The sequence below is a fragment of the Heptranchias perlo genome, chromosome 1 (genome assembly GCF_035084215.1).
Source record: "Heptranchias perlo isolate sHepPer1 chromosome 1, sHepPer1.hap1, whole genome shotgun sequence".
NCBI classification, from domain to species: domain Eukaryota; kingdom Metazoa; phylum Chordata; class Chondrichthyes; order Hexanchiformes; family Hexanchidae; genus Heptranchias; species Heptranchias perlo.
In genome coordinates this window covers 28,651,074-28,667,370 of record NC_090325.1, presented here as the reverse complement: position 1 = coordinate 28,667,370, position 16,297 = coordinate 28,651,074, and the positions used below count along the sequence as shown (strand labels likewise).

The 16,297-nt window shown below is 39.6% G+C and overlaps 1 protein-coding gene and 1 long non-coding RNA gene across 5 annotated transcripts in view; one reads left to right on the top strand and one right to left on the bottom strand.

The window, feature by feature from the left end:
- Positions 1–16,297, top strand: part of LOC137320903 (uncharacterized) — a 43,619-nt gene that overhangs the window by 13,346 nt on the left and 13,976 nt on the right. The gene's annotated exons all lie outside the window — the stretch shown is intronic.
- The window catches only part of nsd2 (nuclear receptor binding SET domain protein 2), a 96,541-nt gene continuing 85,003 nt past the window's right edge, over positions 4,760–16,297 (bottom strand). For all 4 annotated transcript variants that reach the window (XM_067982863.1, XM_067982844.1, XM_067982873.1 and 1 more), the window contains exons 20-23: positions 13,115–13,256; positions 12,413–12,519; positions 10,261–10,462; positions 4,760–6,306 (exon numbers count right to left, since the gene is read on the bottom strand). In XM_067982863.1, coding sequence (XP_067838964.1) covers positions 6,020–6,306; positions 10,261–10,462; positions 12,413–12,519; positions 13,115–13,256 — 738 coding nt within the window. In that variant the 3' untranslated portion in view covers positions 4,760–6,019. The remainder of the gene's footprint in view (positions 6,307–10,260; positions 10,463–12,412; positions 12,520–13,114; positions 13,257–16,297) is intronic.

Sequence of the window (16,297 nt, the reverse complement as noted above, 5' to 3'; positions counted from 1 at the left end):
ATCCTTACTCCTTTCCACTAGGAAGAATAAAGTTTATAACAATAAAAGGGTTGCTAACTATTTCAATAGATATCTGTAGTATATATAATTTTTACTATTACACACATTACCTAAATAAGGAAAATAAATAACCAAAGGTTAAAACTTATAAGGTAAAGCTAATTTTCACCTGCTTGCTGAAATTAATCAAGCACAAACTCCATAATACTACTAACATTGGTCGACTGTAAGTGGATGCATTAACTCTTGGCAGCATCATAGTAGAGGTAAACTTCTCTACTGGACTTGAATGTGGTGTAAATAAGAGGGAAAATTAGAAATCCTCTCTGGAGAGTCACTGTCCCAACCCAGTTGGAGGCTTGCCTATTATCAATGCCTTCTGTCAAGTCAATTTACAACCCAAAACCATCCCACAAATGTAATGGTGTCAAATACCCTGTGAAAATCCAAATGAGTTATTTTCAGTGTATAACTCATCTGCCAATCTTGTAACTTCCTCAAAGAATTCCAGCTGAACAAAATCACAAACTATATTAAAAATGTATTTCAAGTAGAATGGATCTTCTCCAAACCTTTTAATTGTAGCAGTGGCGGAAGTTAACTGTTGCATGTACACGTAGTGACAGTATAGGCCTCCACTCTCTCATTGGAGACCTGGGGGTCACCATTGACCAGAAACTTAACTGGACCAGCCATATAAATACTGTGGCTATGAGAGCAGGTCAGAGGCTGGGTATTCTGCGGCGAGTGACTCACCTCCTGACTCCCCAAAGCCTTTCCACCATCTACAAGGCACAAGTCAGGAGTGTGATGGAATACTCTCCACTTGCCTGGATGAGTGCAGCTCCAACAACACTCAAGAAGCTCGACACCATCCAAGATAAAGCAGCCCGCTTGATTGGCACCCCATCCACCACCCTAAACATTCACTCCCTTCACCACCGGCGCACTGTGGCTGCAGTGTGTACCATCCACAGGATGCACTGCAGCAACTCGCCAAGGCTTCTTCGACAGCACCTCCCAAACCCGCGACCTCTACCACCTAGAAGGACAAGGGCAGCAGGCGCATGGGAACAACACCACCTGCACGTTCCCCTCCAAGTCACACACCATCCCGACTTGGAAATATATCGCCGTTCCTTCATTGTCGCTGGGTCAAAATCCTGGAACTCCCTTCCTAACAGCACTGTGGGAGAACCGTCACCACACGGACTGCAGCGGTTCAAGAAGGCGGCTCACCACCACCTTCTCGAGGGCAACTAGGGATGGGCAATAAATGCCGGCCTTGCCAGCGACGCCCACATCCCGTGAACGAATAAAAAAAAAAGCTACTAGGCTATTGTAACTGTTATTGGCTGCCTCAGAGTTGCATTGGTAAAAGCCTGGAAACAGCTCGCTTGCAAGAGACATATAGCCTATGATAAATTATAGAATCATAGAATTATACAACAATGGACGCTGCCATTCGGCTCATTGTGCCTGTGCCAGCTCTTTGAAAGAGCTATCCGACAAGTCCCATTCCCCTGCATTTTTCCCCATAGCACTGCAAATTTTTCCTTTTCAAGTATATAGCCAATTTCCTTTTGAAAGTTACTATTGAATCGTCTTCCACTACCCTTTCACATAATGCATTCCAGATCATAACTCATTGCGTAAAAAAACCTCATCTCCCCACTGGTTCTTTTACCAATTACCTTAAATTTATGTCCTCTGGTTACCAGACCCACCTACCAGCAGAAACAATTTCTCCTTCAAAACCCCTCAATTAAATCTCCCCATAACTTTCTCTGCTCTAAGAAGAACAATCCCAGCTTCTCTAGTCTCTCCACATAACTGAAGTCCCTCATCCCTAGTACCTTTCTAGTAAATCTGCTCTGCACCCTCTCCTACGCCTTGACATCCTTCCTAGTGTGGTGCCCAGAATTAGACAATACTCAAACCTTGAGGTTGGGCCTCAGCTAACCAGAACTTCCTTGCTTTTGTACTCTATGCCTCTATTTATAAAGCCATGGATCCCATATGCTGTTTTTTTAATTAAAAAAAAAGCTATATCAACTTGTCCTGCCACCATCTAAGGTTTGTGTACATAAAGCCCCAGGTGTCTGTTCCTGCACCCCCTTTCATATTGTACCATATAGTTTATATTGCCTCTCCTCAATGCATCACTTCACACTACTTGGCAGGTGAAATTTAATGCAATATGTTTGCCTATTGCACCAGTCTGTCTATGTCCTCCTGAAGTCTGCTACTATCCTCCTCACTGAGATTCGTGTCATCTGCAAACTTTGAAATTATGCCCCATATACCCGTCCAGGTCATTAATATATATCATAAAGAGACATGGTCCTAATATCGACCTATGAGGGACACCGAGTTACTCTTGTGGGGGGGGGGGGGGGGGGGGGAGGGGGTGGAAATCACTCCTTTATGGTTGAGTTTGCTCTCAGCCACAAAAGTAAAGTTCTACATTTAAATGATGGGTTGCAATTCTAGGTAAGCAAGTCTTTTAATAAAAAAACTTCAAAAAATAAAATCTTGTTGAGGTGCACAGTGAAAAAAAAGCATACAGCAGCTTTAGTATGTAATGTCCAATCAATAAGGCTATGAACTCAAGACACTTGTAATTGTTGCCTGGTTGTTGCTTAGATTTAAACATGTACAAACCAGATGGTCAAATTATACTATATATTCAAGCTTATCTAAATCAACTGAAGTTCAAATAAATTCTCATTAATATCAATTTTGCTAGTCTAAATTTAACAACGACTTCAACACTGGGCTAAGATTAAATGTGTTAAAGATAACACGGTTAAAGAGGGTAAAACTGGTCTTCATCAGTAGTGCAAACTGTGCTCAGTGAATTGGTAGCCCATTTTACACAGCGGTCGAGTTTCTTTCTCACATGGAAAAGAAAATCGAGTGCCGTGTAAAATGGGCCGCTAATTCCCAATGAGTGCATTTTGTGCTACTGGCAAAGACCAATTTTGCCCCCAAAACCTTTCGGGGTGGAAATTCATCTGGGCCCATTTTCAGACCCAGAATCAGCACACACCGCAACTGGAACTCCTGCTCCTGCCTCTACAGGAATTTTTTTTTTTTCAGAACTGACAGTTAGTTAGCAGCCGCTGAAGAATCCTGAGCGGGGAAAGCCCGACGCCTGCCCCGCTCATCGCTGCCCAATTCGTAAGAGGGCCTAAAACTGACGTTAGACCCCTCATATATATATGTAGGGGGCCTAACACCTCTTTAGGGAGTCTGATGTTGATTCCCAAAATTGGACCTTGTTGTGCCCATTTTATGCCCATAATACTTAGGCTCATAAGATTTCCCTGTATGTTTACCATCTGCCTTTACAAATACCCGAGACTTTTCCTAGTGAAAATGAAGCAACTGCTTATAGACTGAACTCAAGTCAGAAGCCATTTTAGCTCCTGAGCAAAAATGTTTCCTCAGCAAAACCATATTGGTAGCTACTTAGCACCTTGATTCACGATGGCCCAAATTTTCTACCCACTGACTATATGAATAGAGAAATTTAGTAATGTTTCTCACATCAACCCCACATTTACTCTTTTAACTAGGTACTGGACATCAGACTTTTGCATGGCCAACAGTAATCAATTAGTACCTTACAGGAAATTTGCCCCTGTAGTCAGGCTTAGGATTGGTTTACCAATGTTATGTCTCTAGTTTTGATACAATCTGGTAGCCTAGCAAAGAAATGAGGGCAAGTGAGTTTGAACACCAGCTGAAGCTAGCTTTTGAATGCAAAAACCGTAGACTGTTAAGTCCAATATTGTACAACGGTAGCTACTAGGATGCTTTTATTCCAAAACTAATGAGTTCCCTGCAAACTTACTGGCATTAATTTACTTACAACTGGAGTCAAAAATCTGAAGTATTCTTCTCATGTACCTTACTCATTCTGCTCGCAACCGATATCTTCAGAATCCGAAACTATTTTCAAGTTGCTGCTTTTTACCTTTAGGGTTAAAATCTAAACACCATTCCACTGAGCTAGCTACATACATGCAGTACTTATTTCAGTCTTCCACAGTTCTCCAATTACTTACTATTAAGTCTGTTTGTACTGAAGTGCACAATTATTTTATGTACCTAAAGTAACTAAGTAGTCAGACTATTACAATTATACAAAATAGTTAACATGAGCTGCCTCTCAACAATCCAGGAATGTGGAGCACCATCCTGAATATTTCCACAGGGATGGAAAATGAAACTCATCAGGTTGCCGGCTGAAAAGTGTGCATAATAGAATTGAATTCAAAAGCCAGTTGTGATGTGAATATTTTTAAGTTTGGACTGGCTTGTTGCTTTAAAAAAAAACACGCTGAACTGCACTAGCACCATCACGGTGAGCAAAAAACTTTCATGGGGTTAGGACCATACCAATAAAAAAAAATGCTCATCTAAATAGATGACAGAAGGACTGTTCAACCTTCGAATGATGTACTCAATTCTTGTTGATGTAGTGGCACAGTATGTGAATCTTCTCCCTGACAGTGTAGGCACACATCTGCAACTGAACGGACATTGTTGAAGGGAAAGGTTATGTTCCCTTATAACTGAACACTTTTGTGCGAACCATCAGTAGTGAATCTTCAGTTCTGGCTTTGAAAATTTACATTTTGTGCTCTGTGAATCTGAATTGCAAGTGACCCAAACTTCATCCTGTAAACTGAAATAAAAATTTCACAAAACAGCAAACACTGACCTACAAGCAAAGATGCAACATGACAGCAATAGGGAAATAGTGTATTGAGTCAGTGAGATGAAAACTCATACTAACATTATCACTCAGTGATGGAACACATTCGGTTTTAGTCTCGCAACAACCGCATGAATTTCATTTGTCATCCCTACGGAATTCTCAAGATGGCAGCCACAGCTGCCAAATGAAGACACAGGTAATGTGGGCAATATTCAAATAACAAAATAGGATAAAAATGTTGCCAACATATCACTTTGTTGACACATGGTATAAAATAAAAATATCACTGTAAATCTGAAAGCTCTCCTGCTGTGGAATGGGCTACTCTTGGACCACTACTAGAGCTATGGGAGAGGTATGGGAATATACTGTACAATAAGTTAAAACTAGAGGCTGAACTCTGCAAGCAGTGCTTTGAGCAGAGTTACATAATCCATCTCTCAGATCTATAAACAGTTGGTTTCTTATGTGATGTTGCGAAGACAAAAGTTTAAAAACTACAGAAACCTCCAAAGGATGAACAAAAAACAAAACAAAACTAGAGGAAACACATGAACACTAATCTAAAACATTTTCAATTAAGGTGAACATGGTTCACAGTTTGGTACATATCTGACTAAACAGAACTTGTATTTGCTGTTATTACAGTTGGTTTAAATAAAACTTGTCTGACCAGAATTTTTCCAGTAAAAGACCCAAAATTACTGCATTTACTGGCTACAGTAATAGTCTCAATCCCTGTGGTCACACATTTAAACAGTTCAAACAGCCCTGAAGAGAAGGTATTTTAAAACGCTGAACGTGAGTGATTATCTATGCACTGCAATAAAGACCAGCAGGGTTACAAAAGGTACTGAACTATTAATGTAAACTACACTAACGCATACAAACACAATGAAGAGCAACTAATAGTGTCATTTCTTTCAGTATCATATTTCTAACACTTTTAATGACTGATAAATGCTATTAATTTCTAGTTTCAATCCCAATTCGTATTTTGGTCTTATAAATCTACCTCCTATTTTCACTGCTTCATAGGAGGGATAGTTTCAAAGATTCCCAGTGTTAATGTAATGCTGTGTAGTTTTGCTGTCCTGGTTACTGTGAGTTATGTAGTCACAGTCTTGAGTTATCAGTGCAGATGCAGTTAAGAACTGCTGGAGATGGCTCAGTGGAATCAAGAATGCCTTTTCCTGCAAACAGCTCTTGTGTGGCAAGTTATGAGGAGTGTTTTGTGGTGGTATGTATCAATTAACATCAATTCCCAATAGTGTCTACAGTTCAAGTAATTCACTGTGCTTTTTCAACTGGCATATAATTGCTGGTTTTGGGGTTCTTGGACTCTGACTTCACTGTCTCATTCAGAGAAAGGTTGGTCTCCGGGTTTTTGCATCGTTCCAGAGGTTCCGCCATGTTGCAGTGGTCATGTTCGCAGCAGCAAGCACGCCCATCTAGTGTGGACCTGAACATTGTTCCTTCCTCATGATCCTTGCAAAAAGAGTTGGGGCAGAATTGGCAAAAAACAACAGAGGGTTTTCCACAGACATCGCAGTGGTGCCATGGACACTCCCACTTTCCTGAAACAATGACGAAACATGAATTAGTTATGATACACTGGTTACTAGCACTAGAATAAGTTACTTGATAAAGTGTGTTTCCATTTTTTGATTAAATAACTAAAGCACACTTGGATATCTATTCTGCTCTAGAAATCAATTCAAAACAAAAATCACATACATCAACATATTGCATTTTCCCTATTCATACAGATTATAATCTGGTTTGGAAAAAACATAAAATTGCTTTTTACGACATGATATATTGGGATAGAGGAAGAGATTGGACTGAAATACGCTATTAATCTGTGTAACAGAAAAAAAGCATTGCTGCTGATGCAAAACTGTAAGAAATACTTTCAGTACTTCAACAGGAAGAGGTCAGTCAGAGAAGAGGCAAGAATCTTAAAAGATGCAAATAGACTTGAAACAGAGGACGAGCACTGAATGATTACATTCTCCAAGTATTCACAAGGGAAGACATGAGCAACATGTCTCCCCAAATAAACAGAATTAACAAGGCAAAATTAATGACTGATATAAATGAGATGCAAGCCCTAAAGGCTAAAAGGGCTATAAATTCCTGTGGTATTCATCCCAAAATGCTAAAGAAGACCGTGATGGAGATTTGTGAGGCATGCATAATTATCAAGGAGTTGGTGGACATTGGAGAGGTACCAGTAATTCTGGAAACTGGCCAATGTGTTGCCCATATTTAAAAAAGGATAATAAATCAGACTCGGGCAGCTACAGACACGTCCGTATTACTTCAAACCTGTGTAAAATAATGGAATTGATTATCAGGTGTAAACTTTAAGACCATCTGTATAATAACTCAGCAAACAGCAATCAACATGGATTCAGAAAGTGAAGATCCTGCTTGATCAACCTCCTTGAATTCTTTGAGGATGTGACATCCCAAGTGGACTGTGGTGAGTCTTACAACATTGCACAATTTGACAAAGTTCCACATGAAAAGCTAAGCATAAAGTGATGGATATTTCTATGGATAAGAAATTGGTTGAAGGATAGAAAACAACAGGTAATTGTTCAAGGAGTTACGTCGGGGTGGTGGGGGCACGGGAGGCGAGAAGGCCATTACTGTTTCTGATTTACATGACTTGGAATCAGAAACCCAATGCAAACTGATTAAATTAGCAGTTGACACTAAACTAGGTGGGACAGCAGAATTGGAAGCAGCTCAGAAATTACAGAAGGAGCTGGACAAATGTGTGCATGGGCAGAACAATGGCAGATGAACTTTAACAGGTGTGAAAGTATTGCATATGAAAAGGAAAAATGGGAAACACAGGTTCTCCATGAATGATGTTGAAACAGCAGAGGATGAATTTGAAAGAGACCTGGGAATCTTGGTGGACTCTGTGCTCAACACGTCCAAACAACGCAAAGCAGCAATCAACAAATCCAAAACAATGTTGAACTTTCTATGTACAACGGTACAATACAAGTCAGAGGAAGTCATGGTCAAACTGTAATAAAAACAGAAAATGCTGGAGAAGCTCAGCAAGTCAGGCAGCATCTGTGGAGAAAGAAAGAGTTAACGTTTCAGGTTGAAGTCCTTTCTCCACAGATGCTGCCTGACTTGCTGAGCTTCTCCAGCATTTTCTGTTTTTATTTCAGATTTCCAGCATCCACAGTATTTTGCTTTTGATTTCATGGCGAAACTGTGTAGGGATCTGGTAAGTCAACACCTCGAGTAGTGTGTCCAGTTCTTGTTACTGAGATAAGGGAAACATTCAAGTGATGGAGGCAATGTGGCAAAGAGCCACAAGACTGACCCCTAATGTTAGCGATCTGAGTTATGAGGAAAGACTAGAGGGACTTTTGGCTTTTTAGTTTTGTAGGGAAGCATTCAAGAGGTGACTGTATACAGGTATGTAAGGTAGTAAATGAAATGGAAAAGGTAAATCTAGACAATTACTTTAAATTTAATCACGAGTAGAACAAGAGGCTACAGGTTCAATCTAGGAAAAGGCAATTAAGACTGATATCATCAAGTTCTTCACACAAAAAAAAGAGTGATTAATACAAAGAGAGCAGTGAAGGTGAGAATCCTGGAAATTATTTAAGGGCTCTGGGGAAAGAGCGGGGGAGTGGGACTAGTTGGATAGCTCTTTCAAAGAGCCGGCATAGGCACGATGGGCCAAATTACCTCCTTCTGTGCTGCTCTATGAACCAACTGAATGCTGGAGGGCAGGGGGGTAGGGGGAAGGGAGGTGTCAGGATTATTCTGGATGGATGATCTTCCTCATCCCATCTTACCTTGTGAACTCTAGGGATTCTGACTGTATTTAAATGGTAAGAATAGTTTATACTGACAACACATCAAGATTTATTTATTCTACTTTATTAAAAAAGCAGCAGCACAAGGCAATTGAAAAAATATTGTGTAATGAATCACGTCTTATTTTCAGTGACCGTGCAGCTGTTCAGACTTTGTTGTAGAGATTTAAATGGGGAAGTTGTACTCATATACTGAGATACAGTCCCCATCGTTTATAGCAGGCGCGTGGGTGTTAACACGATTTGCCCGCTATAAGCAATGGACAGTAAAACCAAAAAGTGAAGTAACCAACAAATTTTAAAAAACAGAAAGTCTCCACTTAGCAACTGCCTCTCGTAATTGTTAGCAGTTGCATCCAGAATCTCATCACTAAGGTAATCGTACTGTAACAAGCTGCGAACAGCTGATTGAAACTGCTTGAACAGCCGACTTTGCCTGAAATCAGCAGAGCTTTTTATATCAGTAAATACTTATTGAACAGCCTGAAATAGTCGGCATGCTTAATAAGTTATAAGTGGCGCCTTTGTATTTGACTCCAATGGTAATGGAAAATGGTTAGCGCTATTTACCTGATATAAGTGGCTGCCTGTGATAAGCGTGGACTGTGTTAAGTGGTGGGAACTGTATTGAAAAATGATCCAAAAACTGAAGGAATCTCAGATTGTGTTTGCTATTGTAATTCCTAAAACAAAGGGTACATTTTTCCCCATTCAGTAGAGTTTATAGTGTTGCATTAACTAGTGACCTAGCAACACAAAAATAGAAAATTGTTTAGTGCTAACAGAATTGTTTTGTTCCTCACCTCTTCACCACTCTTAAAAGGACTTATTCCCAGCACTTCACAAAATCTCCCTCTAGCTCAGTACATCATTTGGGGAAATATGACATGAAGCTAGATAATACTACTATACAATACACCGTTTTAGAGCTACATCTCAGTACATCATGCTGTCAAGCAGGGTCAACAGCAAGTTTTGTTATATATCTGGATGGCCATGTCAAAACATTTTATTTAGTAATTCTTTAAAAATACTTATAATACTCCTATGACCTGATCTGAAACTCAACATTATAGGGCATATCTAGTAGCTCACTTTAATATAATTAAGTGCAGTTAAGAATGAAATCCTGAGTGAGAAATGGCCTTTCTATCATGGATTCCTACTTCCCCCTTATCTTTTGTTCTGCTAATTAACACTAGGTTTCTTCTCCTACATCCCTGAAAAAAAATCAACTAGTGCTAACATCTCTATAATCCTGAATCCCCTTTAGCAGAGGTCCAACCTTTTAAAGGTGTCAATTAAACCCCAAATCAACTTTGTTCTGAGTTTGTTCAGCATGTACACCATCCTGTGAGAAAAACAGAGCTTTCTAATCTCTAATTTAAATTTAGCCTCTAGAAACAAACGATATTCAAAAGTTTTGCATAAAATATCAGTCTGGGGGAAAAGTTACTATTCAGGTCCAAAATGTTTGAGTCACCATTCAATCAGTGGTAATAGCTGGAGTTTGGATGTCCCATCCTGGGTTTGTGAACCCACTGTTTCATCTCTCTAACCTAACCAAGAGACTTATTTCATACTAAGTCTTTTGCTGAGCAAAGAGATAATATTGCATGGATATGAGTTTGAAGTCTTCAAAAAAGTGAGATTCTCAAGAGTTTCAGTTACCAAATGGAGGTTTTGTAAGACTGAGGCAGGACAGGTGATATGCTTTTGAACAAGTTTTTCTGTCACAGAGTACAAGTTCTCCTCCATCTCTGCAACGGAAGCATTCATCTTCATGCTCTTTTTTCCCATCACTCTTCGATTTGCGTTTTCGCATTTTCTTTTTTCCCCTTTTTCCTTTGTAATCTGAACCATTGCTTGCACTCTGTAAAATTAATTATTTTTTTTTTTAAGATGGTTAGATTAAATTTGTGGTCTTATTTTCTAAATATCATCACAGTAAGAAAATATCAGTTTCAAAGTATTGGCGTACCAGTGTCATACTGGTCCATACGACTGGTACAGCGACGCTTCTGTCCTTTAATATCGCCATTACCTACCAGTCATCAAGATCGCATTGCTTCCGGTATCTGAACTATATCAGTAAGTACCTCAAAATATTTGTCATTACTTAACGAAAACAGTTAGAGGAAATAAGGGCTGATGTGCCATTCTTTTTATTTCTCATTTTATGAGCATTTCTCTCATTTCACAGTTAAGCCTGCATCCCATAACTTCTCTCCTAACCTCTACGCCGCTACTAATAATGTCACTCCAGACTCTCCGTTTTACTTATCTAAATTAAGAGGCTTCCAAGACTAATCAAATGGCAAGGAGAAGATGGAAGGAAGGCTTTACATTTCAACAAATCCATGATTCAATAAATTGACCTGGAATTTACAGGAGCAAGGTGACAAAGTAATTTGGTAACCCAGGTGGCCTAAATAGCTATTTGTTTATAGTCACGAATGGAAGCAAAAATCACTATACGATGGGCAAGGCCCATGCTCTCATTTACTTTTATAAATGTAAGAATGTAGAAAATTCAAGGGATTATGGGGATTGGGCAGGAAAGTGGAGTTGAGGTCGAAGATCAGCCACGATCTTATTGAAAGGCGCGGCAGGCTCGAGGGGCCGTATGGCCTACCCCTGCTCCCATTCATATGTTCAGAATAAACAAAATTGATGGATTTAGTCTCTTCTTCCTCCATTATTTTATGAATTCTATGTGGCTATATTTTCCTAAGTTTACTTAAAATCCCAGCAAATGATAATCTTCAAAGTCAAACTGAACATCATTAGCAGAATCACAGAAAAAACACCCTTAAATCCAATTATGCACTGATTAATTAACAATATTAGAAACTAGTATTTTCTACAGGGTTGTCATAATGGACAACTGATTCAAGCAAACAAAACCCCTTTAACTATCAACATGGAAGCAGTTTTTGATACTGTTGGATAGACCAATTTCTCTCTGCTGTAAGGAATACTTGAAAGAAAATGCTGGACCCGCCAAGGGGGACATGTAAAATAACTAGTTTGGCCAACTAACTTTGATTTTAAAAATACATTTCTATTCAACAGTTAGAGATGCTAATTTGAACCAGTAACTTTTATAGGTTTTGATGACTGCGATCCCTTTGATACAACTGGTTATGATAGCCACCCGAAGTTGAACAGTCAACATTCACTCGGACAAAAAGAACAGCCATTTGGGAAAATTATTAATGGGCCTTCTGCACCTATGGAATTGTACCACATCACGAGTCAGTGCCTTCAGGAAAAGGACAGATCTGGAGGAGAAAAAATGTCTAAAAGAAAACAGTTCTAATTCTCCATTGTCCCCTTATACACTCTGACCACTTTATGCTGCAGTCTATCCCCAACCTTCTCTTTGATCTCTGCTGCTAGCAGATGCACGAGTGGGCTCAAGGTGATTTTCCCTCTGTGGGGATAGCTTTCAGCTGCTGCTTCCACAACTAAGAGTAGTAATCCATCATTTAGTAATCCACAGCTGCCAATTTACAACCTACCACTCTGTGGCAAAGTGTGTTAGAACTCCAGTATGCTGCCCTAACTCCTAGAAATTCCTGGAATTCCCAAAACTTCAGTAGATCTAGTAAGCAGCAGTTTGATAAATCAGACATTGTGAAATAAATCCAGCAAAATGTTCAGCAATTTATTTTTGTTGCAAGCTATTTTATTAGACACAACATGTAGGTTTATATAAGCATGAAGTGCACTGAGTTCACACGTCAGGCCAGTGTTCAAATGCAATAGCTTCTTTCTTGATTAAGTATGTTTCATTCCTGGATGTAATAATTAATCTTACCTTGGGTCTGACCCCGAGGAATCCACTGCAATTTGGTGCACCACACCTGCAGATAGTTTTCTCATTGCCAAGGCAGTCCAGATTATAATTAAACGTGAGCTCAGTCCCTATGGGTTAAAAATAAGTCATCTCATCACTGGCTCTAACAGTTAGTAACACTGTACTGCCAACATAAAAATGCAAATAATTTGAAGAATTTTCTTTACCAATTATTGGATTTCTTTCAAAGAAACTCTCTTAAAATACCAGTAACCAAGCAGGCAACTTCAAATTTCTACTCAATTGGCAATAAAACCAATTTTTAAAATGGTGACCTATTGCCACCGATATAACAAATGCAATACTGTCACTCAATGTGCCCGAAACACGGAGCAGAGGGGAGGACTGATTAGGTCAAGGCCAGCTAACTGTAATTTCTCCAATTCCTGCCCACCCACATGGGGGAGCCAGGGAAATATTTCCATTGAAATAAAATCACAAATTTTTACACAACACTCCCATTCCTTCTTCAACTTAATAGTGACCCTGTTTTTCTAAATCAAACAGAACAATTAGCTGATTTCCCTAAACCCATTAAAATTTAAACAGGAATCTGTATAAGTATAAATTTGTTTAGAAGAGCCCAAGGTTAGAAAGGGTCAATATCACAAAATCAGAATGGTCTCTTTTGTTCATTTTGAAAACTTCAGTGCACTCCCTTACCTGCTGGGATGTCAGAGAGAGAAAACAACCCAACTCGAGTGTCTCCATTCACTGTCCATTTCTGCGTTTCACAATTGGGCTGGCAACTGTGGTTCATAAAGCGACAATAGTTCCCTTTAGGCCCAGCATCAATTATCCGATCCTGAAATAAATAACGTACTTACATTAATAAATTTCTAGTGCAGAGCTTGAAATAACATCTGTAGATGTACTTGAGAGCAAGTCTGTCAATAGACAGAAGGGACTACTGGCAAAATAGAAAAGGCATAGTGTGTAATTATATTTAAGATAGAGTCACAAGCTACAACACGAAACAGGCCGAGATCCAGCCCAACCATTAATATCAGTATGGTATAAGCATATGCAGAAATATTTTCAAAGGACTGCAATTATCCAGCCAAGACTCACAAAGTTGACAAAAATCATTCTACATTAACAGAGTTATGCTTTAACCTAGACAGTGATCTGAATAAATTTATCCTAGGATTATCAATCTGCCTTGGCTAAGGATCAAGAGAAAGATTTTAGTATAGTGCCAGAGTATATGAAAGAGGGTACAAGAGTACCTTCTTTTGATTACCACATCAACCCTTCAATGTGTAACCCACTGTGATCAAACTTAGACCAATTGAAGTGCATGAGTTTAATCTAGATTGTTCTTCCATAGTTTTAATGTTTGCTTATTATTGCTTTGCACCTTGTTGTAAATTCATGAGGTTTGTTGGCTTCTTGCTAGATAAAGCTCTCAAGATTAGAGGGATCAAAAGGCTGTCTACTATTTCAGAATTTAAAAAAAAAACATCTCTCTTAGCAAGAGTTGAATAGGGACACCAAGGGAGAACAACGTTGGGCTCAGCCTGAGCAAGCAGTTTGAAAAAGGGGACGGGGGAAATGGAGTCTGGAGGGGGTGGGCAAAATTTGCAGATGATACTATTTACTACGTTGCTAAGTTTTGTGAGTAGGATAGTAGCAGACTTCAGGAAGACAGACAGATTGGTGAAATGGGCAGACACATGGCAGATGCAATTTAATGCGAATAAGTGTGAAGTGATGCACTTTGGGAGGAACAACATGGAGAGGCAGTATAATCTAAATAGTAATATTTTGAAAGGGGGGGGGGGTGCAAATACAGAAGTACCTGGGGTTGCATATTCAGAAATCTTTGAAGGTGTCAGGGCAAGTCGATAAGGCGGTTAAGAAAGGGTATGGGATACTTGGCTCTGTAAATAGGGGCACTGAATACAAGGAATTCATGCTAAACCGTTACAAATTACTGGCTAGGCCTCAGCTGGAGTATTGTGTACAATTCTGGGCACCACACTTTAGGAAGGATGTCAAGGCCTTAGAGAGGGTGCAGAGGAGGTGTACCAGGATGATACCAGGGATGAGGGACTTCAGTTACGTGGAGAGATTGGAGAAGCTAGGACTGTTCTCCTTCGAGCAGAGAAGATTAAGGGGGGACCTGATACAGCAAATAAGGAGAATGTTTCCTCTGGCAAGTGGGTCGGTAACCAGAGGTCACAGATTTAAAATAATTGGCAAAAGAACTAGAGGGGAAATGAGGAGAAATTTTCTCTCAGAGGGTTGTTAAGATCTGGAACGCACTACTTGAAAGGATGATGGAAGCAGATTCCATAGGAACTTTCAAAAGGCAATTGGATATATACTTGAAGAGGACTAATTTGTAGGGTTATGGGAAAAAGCTGGGGTGTGGGACTAAATTGGCCAGCTCTTTCAAAGAGCTGGCACAGGCATGACAGGCCGAATGGCCTCCTTCTGTGCTGTAAGATTCAATTCTATGCAAAGTTTCTAGTGGAAACCAAATAAGGTAGCTTGAGTTTCACAAGTGTTGAGCTGAAAAAAGTTTTGGCTAGTCTACAATGTGATGTCAAACAGCAGAGCAACAGCTGTGGAGCAGAGGGCAGTGGTATACACGTGGTCCCTGACAAATATGGAAAGTGACCCCATGCTTACAAATAACGTCACCGGAAGGGAGCATATAGATAAAATATATTAAGGAACCATAGATGCAACCGTGGTTCACTGGTTGATTTCTGTACCCAGTGACAACCTGCAATACCTGAAACTGTGAATTCTAGAATATACATCATGCATGGAAAATAATAGGAGATAATAATAATTCAGGCTACACCTCCTTCAAGAACAATCCAAAACCTAATCTGGTACAAGATTAAAATCCACAATGATAATCAACGCCAATTTGAGCGGCCCACCAACTGTAGAACATACCACCTCCAGGAACTGTGCCTGACCAGTATTAGGATATACATGTTAATCAAAATGACTGCCCAAGTTAAAGGAACCTATCATTGTATCTTCCTTTTGGGTAATTCAAAGTGTGGAATAGACTTGTACATTAATATTGCCATCCATTTTCTTGAATTTAAAGCCCACCCATGACTTAAGCTTAAAAAGGACCCTGGTGTCTAATGGGTTTTCTGTAAACAGCAACATTGTAAAGGGCTTTTGGATTTTCTTCACATTGCAGGAGATCAATATGGGAAATTATTGATCGCCACAGCTCTATATTAAATCAGAAGTCCTCCATCTTCACCCCTTTGAACTCTCTCCAGTTATAATTACCCTCAGTGCTTGTCCGCATGGGATTTTGTTGTAAAGAAGCTTATAAAAACATGCACAAAAGTATTGGTAGGTATGGAACAATGTTGGGACCACATCTTGCTACAGAAACTCAGTGTCTAATCATTTAATATTGTGGCCCTTTGTTCTGGATTCCCTCACCAGAGGAAATAGCTTCTCTGAATCTACTCTTACCAAATCCTTTTATCATTTTAAACACTTCAATTACATCTGAGGGAGTCAGAGGTGCTGTCTTTCGGATGAGACATTAAACCGAGGCCCTGTCTGCCCTCTAAGGTTGATGTAAAAGATCCCACTGCACTATTCGAAGAAGGGGAGTTAGCCTCGGTATCCTGGCCAAGGTTTATCCCTGAATCAACATCACAAACAGAGGACATGTTCATTTATTTCATTGCTGTCTGTGGGACCTTGCTGTGTTTCCCTACATTACAACAGTGACTACACTTCAAAAGTACTTCATTGGCTGTAAAGCGAATTTGGGATGTCCTGAGGTCGTGAAAGGCGCAACATGAATGCAATTTCTTTTTTTCTATCTGAGGCATCTGTGGTTAGATTTACACA